Consider the following 11119-nt stretch of genomic DNA (forward strand, 5'->3'; position numbering starts at 1 on the left):
AGCAATAGATAACTAATACAAAGAGGGAGCATCTTTAAATAATGACAGCTAGCTACACAACACATGCAGATGCACTGTACATACAATAAAGAATAGGGATACCACAATCAGGAGAAAAGTATGAAGATAAAACACGTCAAATAAAAATGAGAAACATGGCAATAACAGACAAAACAAGAAGAAAGTGCCATAAAATGCCTTAAAGTATATTTTTGGTGTTGAAATTGACGATAAGAGACGATAAGTTATAGTAGGATTCTGAGCAAAATACAGTTTTCTCTTAGCTTCAGATTCAGAAACGTGTAAGCTGCCAAGCACAACTCAGAGCAGACAGAGAAGTTTTAATCATAAAGTACCTTTTCCAAAAATAAGTTTGCATTTTACATTTGATTCCTCATAACCTAACACTGTCAATGAAAAAAAATAAGCCTCCAATTTCCCAAATATTTCTAATTTCTAAATATGGACAGAAACGCCTCCATGATAATGTAGATAAATATTACTTTTAAAGATATACTTTTCTTACCTCTTTTTTAGGCTTATTTTCTTTCTTCCTCTTTCGTCTCCTTTTTGGAGGAGATAAATTCTCAGTAGACATTTCATCCTCTGAACTACTGCAAAATCGGGTAATCCGCCGACGAGATGATGTTCGTAAAGGAGGCTGCAAATTGATGCCTGCATCAGCTGTCCAATCAGAATATCTAGAGGAAGAGTCACTAGAAAAGGAAAACATTTTAAGTTGTACGGGACCAGAATCTAAGCCCTAATACCGAAGTAATCATATAACCTTAAGAGGAGAGAAGGAGAGACAAGGACGAGGAAAGGAAAGGGCCAAGGAAGATTCAACTTGAACATTCTGCCCTATCAACAAATACTGAAAGAACTAAAGATCATGAGAGACAGAGAGACTTTTACTGACACTGGAAATTATGAAAGGATGTAAGCCTGAGGAAGTTTTTTTAAGTATAATACAGATGAGACCTCATGGAAGACAACATCTAGAGCCAACTATTCCTCTTTCAAAAAATGAAGTGTAGTTATAAAAACAGTAGAGATCATGCAGAACCGTAAGAGTAAGAACCCCTCTAACTTGCAGGAGGCTCAGGAACAGAGTATAGAAATTTTAACTGGAATGACAAACCATCAGTTAATACACAGGGAAGCCCAAGAAGACCAGAGCCACACCAAACAGAAAGCTATAACTGGTCAGAGCTTCTTGCCAAGAGGGGGAGTCTCTCTGATATGACAGAAGATCCAACAGAGGGACTAGTCCTAACCGACTCTGAAGCAAAAGCAGAGTCAAACAGGAAACTAGATCTAGAAAACTAGTCCCTGGACCACTTATTAGCTTCAGCAAACACAGAAAAGGATGGTGAGGGTCTCTACAGGGGCCACCACTGGCCAACCACATACCTCTCAGGCTCAAGCCAACAAACACACACATTTCCAAAAGCTATTTATTTTTAAAAAGAGCTGTTTAGGGGCCGGCCCAGCGGTTAAGTTCACACGTTCCACTTCTCAGTGGCCTGGGGTTCACCGGTTCAGATACCAGGTGCGGACATGGCACTGCGTGGCAAAAGCCATGCAGTAGGCGTCCCACATATAAAGTAGAGGAAGATGGGCATGGACGTTAGCTCAGGGCCAGTCTTCCTCAGCAAAAAGAGGAGGATTCACGGTAGTTAGCTCAGGGCTAATCTTCCTCAAAAAATTAAAAAAAAAGAGCTCTTTAAAAAATTTTTAAGAGCATATGCTTTGTATATTCAAGGAAAGTTGAATTAAAAGACAATGACTATAGAGGTAGAAAGGAGAACGGTGATTGCCAGGGTGGGAGGGGTGAAGCGGAGAACTGCTGTTTAATGGGTACACAGTTTTGCAAGACGAAAAGAGTTCTGGAGATTGGTTGCACAACACACTGTGAATGTACTTAATACTATTGAACTGTACGGTTAAAAGTGGTTAAAATGGTCAATTTCATGAAATGTATATTTTACCACAATTTAAAAAAAAAATAAGAGTAGACGTGTTCTAAAACTCACTGCAGCTCCTAATCATAATGGAATAAAGGAAGACAAGAAAGGAAACAGAGAGGACAGTAGAATGGTTTGGACCAGGATAGTATCAATAGAAACAGAAATAATTTGAGCCATATTTAGAAGGGAGAATTTTCTAGACTTGGGGATGGATACGTTGTGAAGAGACACTGATGTCCAGTTTTCTGGCTTGAGCATCTGGCAGACGAAGCTGACATTTACCAAGATGAGAAACAGATGTTAATACCTTGTTCCCATAAAATTTGGATATCAAAATTAAACAAAACATTAGCACGCACAATAACTAATAATAAATATAACAAGTGCCTCACCATACATACTTTGGATACGACTCTTTATAAATGCAGCCCAAGACTAAATGGATATTTTGATACTACACTTGATCTTAGCCAAAGGCCGAGAAGCGATAAAATGGATATTTTGAGTGTGCATACTTTACATTGCTGGCTCAAATGTTTACAGTCAAACAAAAATATCCCAAGTGTTTCTATAGAAACAGCTGTTAATCCAGTTTTCTTCTCCTTTTGAATGTAGTGCATCTTGAATGGCAGTCAAGTACGGCTCCATCCAAGGCTATGACGAAAATGCTTAAAAGATCAAAACAATTAAAAATAGATACCTTGAACTTTCACTGTCACTTTCACTTCTTCTATCACTTTTCCATTCTTCCTCTTCAGAAGAACAAGAACCTTCACTTTGATCACAGGAAGTCTCCTAATATGTGAGGACGAAAAAACTAAAATAAAAATCTTGATCTCTGAGGTTAAATAACACAAGTCAAGAAAAACCAGTTATCCTACTCATCTCAGAAGCAAGCAGATAATCAAGTGATAAAATATAATTAGATAAACTTAAGCAGCAACTGTCTTTACTACATATTTTTTATCAAAGCATAAGGCAATAGAGAATGTTTATGAGACTTAACACTACTACTATTAACAAAAGAAACTGATGCAACGGGCCATTCTCTAAGTTAACAGGTCAATGTAAAGGTTCTCACTGTTCTGGACTTAAGCTATTGTCATATGTGTGTAGCAGTATCTTAACTTTCAATTCCCTAATGAAATGTGATGCTGAGCACCTTTTCATATGCTTATTTGCCATCTGTATGTCTTCTTTGTTGAGGTGTCTGTTAGCTCTTTTGCTGATTTTTAAACTGGGTTTGTTTTCCTATTGAGATAAGGTTTAAAAATATGTAGTGTATTTTGAATACAAGTCCTTTATCAGATATGAGTTTTACAAGTATTTCCTCCCAGTTGTGGCTTGTCTTTTCATTCTCTTAAGATCTTTCCAAGTGCAGTAGATTTTAATTTCAATTAAGTTCAACTTGTTGAGTTTTTCTTTCAGGGATCATGCTTTTCACAGTGTATCTAAAAAGTCATCACCACACCCCCAAGGTCACCTAGATTTTCTTCTATGTTATCTCCCAGCAATTTTATAGTTTTGCGTTTTACATTGGTTTATTTCTGGGTTCCTATTCTGTTCCACTGATCTCTTTCTCTATTCTTTCACCAATACCACATTGTCTTGAAAAGTGTAGATTTATACTGTCTTTGTCAAGTAGTTCAGTCCTCCAACTTCCTTGTTTGTCAGTATTCTATTAACTATTCTGGGTCTTTTTCCTCTCCATATAAACTTTAGAATCACTTTGTCAATATCCACAAAATTTACTTGCTGGAATTTTGATTGGGATTGTGTTGAATCTATAAATGAGGTCAGGAAGAAGTGACATTTTTTTAATTGAAGTATAATTGACAAACAACATCATATTAGTTTCAGGTGTACAACATAATGATTTTGTATTCGTATACACTGAAAAATGATCACCACAGTAAGTCTGGTTAACATCTGTCACCTTACATAGTTTTTTTCTTGCTATGAGAACTTTTAAGATTTACTCTCTTAGGAACCTTCAAATATGCAACAGAATATTATTAACTACAGTCATCATGCTGTGCATTACACCCCCATGACTTATTTACGACAGATATTTTGTACCTTTTGACTCCTTTCACACATTTTGCCCAGCCCCAAGAACTGACTTCTTAAAGATATGGAGCAACAGGAACCCTCATTCATTGTTAAGAATGGGGTTTTTTACAAAGCTAAACATAGACTTATAATCACACTCTTCTGTATTTACACAAATGCAGTGAAAAGTTATGTTCTCCAAAAACCTGCATATGGATGTTTATAGCAGTTTTATTCACAAGTGCCAAAACTTGGAAGCAACCAACATGTGCTTCAGTAGGTGAATAGATAAATTAACTGTGGCAAATCCAGACAATGGACTATTACTCAGCACTAAAAAGAAATGAGCTACTGAGCCATGAAAAAACATAGAGGAAACTTAAACTCATATTACTAGAAAGTAACCAATCTAAAAAGGCTACACACTGTATGATCCAACTATATGATATTCTAGAAATGTCAAAACCATGGAAACAGTAGTAAGATCAGTGGTTGTAGTGGCTCAGTAGGAGGGAGGGCAGGAGGGGTGATTAAGTATAGCACAAGGGGTTTTTAGGGCCATGAAACTAGTCTGTATGATAGTGTCATGGTAGATACGTAACATTATGCATTGGTCAAAACCCAGAGAACTGTACAACACAGAACGATCCCTAATGTAAACTACGGAATCTGGTTAATGCTAATGTATAAAAATTGGTTCATCAGCTGTAGCAAATGTACCACACGTCTTCAAAATGTTACTCAGAGGAGAGACTGTGTGCAGGGGAGAGGAAGTTTACGGGAACTTGCTGTACTTACTGTGCAATATTTCTGTAAACCTGAATCTGCTCTAAGACAAAGTCTTTCTTTTTTTTAAGTCAATAAAGGGAAGAGAAGGGAACAAACAACTATCTGATTCCCACAACCCTAATAGTTACAGTCTACTTTAAGTTCTGGTCATGCATACTAGGCAGGCACTTTTAAATTGAGACATGACCTTTTCCTCTAACAGCCTACATTAGGTGTATCAATAATGGATAATGAAAATGCCATCGAGAATGAGACCTTGAAAGACCAAATCTCAAGTTTACTTCAGTTGAACAGGCAAAATGCAAAGTCAACATATTCTAAAAGAATATTTCTCAAAATGTAAACTCAGTGATGTTTCAGGAGTACAGATTCCTGGGCCTGTCACACTAGACCTACTGAACAGAAATCTGCTTTTTCTGCTCAAAATGAACTTTGAAAAAAAATCACAGTAATTCAAGAAACTCTTAAAAGCTACTATCTAAGGGCCAATCCCACAGCCTAGTAGTGGCTAAGTTCAGTGTGGTCCGCTTTGGTGGCCTGGGTACATGCCCAGATGCAGACCTACACCACTCCTCAGCGGACATGCTGCAGCAGCATCCCACACACAAAATAGAAGAAGACTGGCACAGATGTTAGCTCAAGGCAAACCCTCCTCATGCAAAAAGAGGAAGATCAGCAACAGATGGTAGCTCAGAGCCAATCTCCCTCAGCCAAAAAAAAAAGGAAAAAAGAAAAAAAAGCTACTATCTGGAAACCAGCCACTCTGTGAAATGTTTAAATGTATTATCTCAACTAACTCTCAAAACACTCCTGTAAATAGAGGTAGGGTTAACATAAAGCTAATGAAACAAGTTTCACAGGCTTTCCATTTAAATTGCCAAGGCCCTATGCCTAAAGAACTTTTGAGTTCTTTTTCGTAAGGAAGGTCCCTAAAATTCAACAAGCTTCAAACCCCACAAAACTTGGACCCATCCTGCCTACGAATTTTGTATCATCTCTCAAGTCCCTATCTGCCCACTACTACCTCTTTATATACAGGGAAACCCAAGGCTAAGAAATGTAAATTATGCCTGGGGGGTCACAGGAGACTAAGTACAAACACTGGAATTAGAAATCAGTCCAGCTCTATCTACTATCAGTGCTTTACAAATCAAAATAGAAGGGAACTAACACATACACACCCAGCCACACACACAGAGACAGCCATCGCCACCACTCTGCAACAACACAGGAGAATGAATTTCACACCACTGTAAGAGGTAAAACAAACTACCACAGCAAGACATTACGATTTATTTTAAAAGGTCAAAGTGATTTAAGATCCTACATTGTCTACATGTGTTAGCTTCAAAGTTCCCCATTAACTGAAAATACATCAAATTAACAGCTATAAAGAGAAAAATCGTAAGATTAACACCCCTGATGATTTAAAAAGAGAAAACTTATAATGATTCCTGATTTTTCAAAAAGAACACTTAAGAAAATAAGCATTAGTTATTTCCCTAACATACTCTAGGGACCTAAAATAAAGCATCTTACTTCATGTGAAAATGGGAGGCACATTTCCACCAACAACAGGAATATTGCTCCATTTTCTCCACTACTATTCAATATTGTATGAGAAATATTAAACCATGCAATTAAACTACAGAAATTGATCAGAGGTCTAAAAACTACAAGAGAAGTAGTAAAACTACGTATATGTTTAAATGAGAACACACCTGGAAAACTGCAGAGTTCAATGATAACATTTACTCAAAAATTCAGTTAACACAGCAAGATACGTAAAACATTAAGCCTAGTGAAATCAACAGTCTTCATATATACAAATAATCACTACTTAGAAGATATAATGGCAGAGAAAACCCCACTAACTTAGAAGCCAGGAGAAAATATTTTCTATACATATCAAAGATAAAGAACTAACATACCTAATATATAAAGAACTTTTAAAAATTGAGGGGGGATAAAAGACCAAGAAAATAACCAAAAAAACGATAAATAAAAAAAAAGGGGGCCAGCCCTGCGGCCAAGTGGTTAGGTTCGTGTGCTCCACTTTAGCGGCCCAGGGTTTCACTGGTTCGGATCCCGGGCATGGACATGGCACCGCCTGTCAGGCCACATTGAGGCAGCATTCCACATGCCACAGCTAGAAGGACCCACAACTAAAAGATACAACTAAGTACCAGGGGGATTTGGGGAGAAAATGCAGGAAAAAAAAAACAATCAAAAGACAGACAGACAATGCACAAAAATGAAAAAAAGAGACTCTAAATATATGAAAAGATGTTCAACTTCATGAATAACAGAAACTCAAAATAAAACTACACTGTGAACTAAACCAAAGAAAAAGAAGAAATACCGCATGATTTCACTTACATGAGGTACCCAGAATAGGTAAATTCATAGAGACAGAAAGTAGAAAAGAAGTTACCAGGGGCTGAAGAGAGAGAAAAATAGGGAGTTACTGTTTAATGAGTACAGTTATGCACCCCATGAGGACGCTTCAGTCAATGACAGACTGCAAGTACAACAGTAGCCCCCAAGATCAGTTATCACATAGCCTAGGTGTGTAGTAGGCTATACCATCTGGGTTTGCCTAAGCACACTCCATGATGTTCACACGACGACGACATCACCTAATGACACATTCCTCCGAAAGTATCTCCGTCATTAAGCAACACATGACTATACAGAGTTTCTGTTTGGGAAGATGAAAAAGAGCCAGAAATGTATAGTGATGGATGATTACACACACTGTAAATGTAGTCATGCCACTGAACAGTACACTTAAAAAGTGAAAATAGCAAATTTTATGTTATGTATATATTTTATCACTTTAAAAAAAATAGCCAAAGCATAAAAAATAAAATTACACTAAGATATTATCTCTCACCTATTCATCTGACAAAATTTAGAAAGTATAACACACTCTGTAGGCTAAAGGGTAGAGAAAAATGCACTCTCATACAGCACAGGTAGACAGAAATGCAAGGCGGAAGTCTCCTTTAGGAGTAATTTTTATCACTATCTCATAAAACTCTTACGCATTTATCTTTTGACCCAAAAATCTCACTTCAAGAAATGTATCCCCAAGTTACATCTCCAAGTGTAGAAAAATACATACATAATACAAAAGATTATTCACATAGCATTATTCCTAACAGAAACATCCTAAATGGCCACAACCAGGGGAGTGGTTAAATAAACTGTTAGAATCACACAATTAAGTATGATGCAACTCTTAAAAAAACATAAGCAAGATATTTATAAACTGATAGGGAGTGATTTCAAAAGTATTTTAAGGGAAAAAACCAAGTGCACAAGAGCATCTGCAATATGCCATATTTTGTGTAGAAACGGAGAAATAATATAATATGTACATATCTGATTGAATATATGGGGAAAAACACAGAAAGGATAAACTAGTGAAATGGGTTATCTAGAGAGGATGGGTGGGAATGTTTCTCATAACTACCCAAAATCATTAAGTAAAACATGCTCAATACATTATAAATAAGAAAAGAATAATGTAAAAATAGTCCCACTATATAAAACAAAATTATTTAAATGAACAGTTTTGATGATAATAGATAACATTACTGGATATTAGGCACTGTTTTCAACAATTTACATGATTAATTAATTCACACAACACCTCTGAGGGACACGCTATTAATTACTTTTACAGATATAGGCAGAGGCACAGAAAGGTTACACAACCTGTCAAAGTGGAAGAATTTGGATTTAAACTCAAACCCTATGCCTGACAACTATCCTATTGTTGTATAAAGGAATTAGATGAATTGTTCGTCCACAACCATCAAAGAAGTGAAAAAGACACACTAATTAGGAGAAGATATTTGCAAGTCACAAATCTGATAAAGGTCTTGAATTCAGAAAATATAAAGAACTCTTACAGCAATAAAAAAAGACAACCAGCGGCTGGCCCCATAACTGAGTGATTAAGTGCACGCACTCTGCTTTGGCGGCCCACGGTTTCACCAGTTCAGATTCTAGGAACAGACATGGCACTGCTCGTCAGGCCATGCTGAGGCGGCGTCCCACATAGCACAGCCAGAGGCACTCAAAACTAGAATCTACATCTATGTACTGGAGGCCTTAGAGGAGAAGAATAAGAAAAGAAAAAAAAAAAAGATTGGCAACAGATGTTAGCTCAGGTGCCAATCTTTAATAAAAAAACAGACAAACAAATTGAAAAATGGGCAACAGATTTGCATAGATTTCCCCAAAGATAAACAAATAGAAAGTGAGCACATAAACATGTTCAACACCCTTAGTCATTAGGAAAAATGAAATGCAAATAAAAACCAGTGATACGTCACTTTATACCAACTAGGAGAGCTAAAATCAAAAAGACAGACAATAACAAATGTTGACAACGATGTGGAGAAACTGGAACCCTCATACATTACAGACAGGAATATAAAATAGTGCAACCACTTTGGGAAACAATGTAGCAATTCCCCAAAATGCTAAACACAGAGTTACCATATGACTCAACAAATTGACTCCTAGATACAAACACAAATGAACTGAAAACTTATATCCAAACAAAAACCCATACACAAACGTTGATAAGCAGTATTATTCCTAACAGCCAAAAATTGGAAATAAAACAAATGTCCATCAGCTGATAAGTGGATAAACAAAATGTGGTCTATTCATACAATGGTATATTGGGCAATGAAAAAGAATGAAGTTTTGATACATGCTATACGTGGGTCAGCCTTGAAAACATTATGCTAAGTGAAAAAAGCCAGTTACAAATCATATTGTATGATTTCATTGATATGAAAATGTCAGGAACAGGCAAATCCATTGAGACAGAAAGATCAGTGGCTGCCAGGGGCTGGGTGAGGTGGGAAGGTGGAGTAACAGCAAATGAGTTCTGTATAGGGTTTCTTTTTAGAGGTGATGAAAATATTCTGAAATTAAATACTGGTGATGCTGGCACAATTCCACTAATATGCTAAAACCACTGCATTGTATATCTGTATAAATAAATATCTCAAAACAAAGCTGTTCAAAATTTTTGTTAAAATTCAAAATCTAAAATTTCATCTTAATCTCTACAGAATACTGTATTTTCCCTTAATTTCCAGGTAGATTCAAATTCAAGAATTAAGACAAATTATTTAAGATTATTTAATAGGGGCCAGCCCCGTGGCCAAGTGGTTAAGTTCGTGCATTCTGCTCCAGCAGCCCAGAGTTTTGCAGGTTCGGATCCCAGGCACTGACCTAGACCACTCATCAAGCCACGCTGAGACAGCAGCCCACATGCCACAACTAGAAGGACTCACAAATAAAATAGACAACTATGTACTGGGGGGCTTTGCGGGGAAGAAAGAAAAAGTTTTATAAAATTTTCTTAAAACAAAAAAAATTACTTCATATATTTTAAAGTTATGAAACTCACATGTCTTACAGAGCTTGAAGATTCATTCTCAGAAGATAACTCAAGCCGTCCAAGATTTCTTCTACCATAATTTGGATATTTACGTCTACATGTCCTCTGCCTAGACTGGGACATCATAACAACCGAATCAGACTGAAATATAAAGAAAACACACAGATGAAAATCAACACCTAAATAAGTACAATCTTCAACAAAACAAGCATTCTATCAAATTTCCAAAAAGATTTAAGGCAAAAAATAAAAAAGAGTAATAGTTAAAAACAAAAAGAAAGAAAATATTCTGGAGTGGATAGTATTTTTGCCATATCCTGTTAAATCAACCTCGGTCTTTTTAATTTTAAGATACTCAGAAGAAATGGCTAAATTAGGCACATCAGATCAGTGTTTTCCAAATTAAACTATAAGTTAATTGGTTTACCATGAATAAGATAATAGTAACAATAACCGAAAAAAGACATCACTTCAAAAATATGCATCTCAGAAGTGAAAATATATATTTATACATTATGATGCAGTAACCAACCTTAACGAATATATCACTGTGTGAATATACAGGTATAGAAAAACACCTGAAATAATCCTCAAACATTATCCCTAGTTATTTCCAGGTTTTTGGATGATTTGTTGTTGTCAGTACTTTTCAGTTCTTGAATTTTTTAAATATCATATTTTTAATCAAAACAAATAATCTTTAAAAATCAGCCAAAAAAACGGGTAGACTGAATTTTTTTTTAAAGAGGAGGGGTGTATGCTACTCCTCAAACACCAAAGTCATACATGAAATCAACAGATAAAGTACATCTTTCTTGAATTGATACACAAATCAATTTTTACATTAGCACCATCTGTTTGATAGCAGTGTCTTTTA

At 36.1% G+C, this 11119-nt stretch overlaps 1 protein-coding gene across 1 annotated transcript in view; it reads right to left on the reverse strand.

The window, feature by feature from the left end:
• BRWD1 (bromodomain and WD repeat domain containing 1) overlaps nt 1-11119 on the reverse strand; it is a 136825-nt gene that overhangs the window by 50437 nt on the left and 75269 nt on the right. Inside the window, exons 21-23 of the mRNA XM_070597488.1 lie at nt 10252-10383; nt 2671-2765; nt 527-716 (exon numbers count right to left, since the gene is read on the reverse strand). Coding sequence (XP_070453589.1) covers nt 527-716; nt 2671-2765; nt 10252-10383 — 417 coding nt within the window. The remainder of the gene's footprint in view (nt 1-526; nt 717-2670; nt 2766-10251; nt 10384-11119) is intronic.

The sequence above is a fragment of the Equus przewalskii genome, chromosome 27, assembly GCF_037783145.1.
Source record: "Equus przewalskii isolate Varuska chromosome 27, EquPr2, whole genome shotgun sequence".
NCBI classification, from domain to species: Eukaryota; Metazoa; Chordata; class Mammalia; order Perissodactyla; family Equidae; genus Equus; species Equus przewalskii.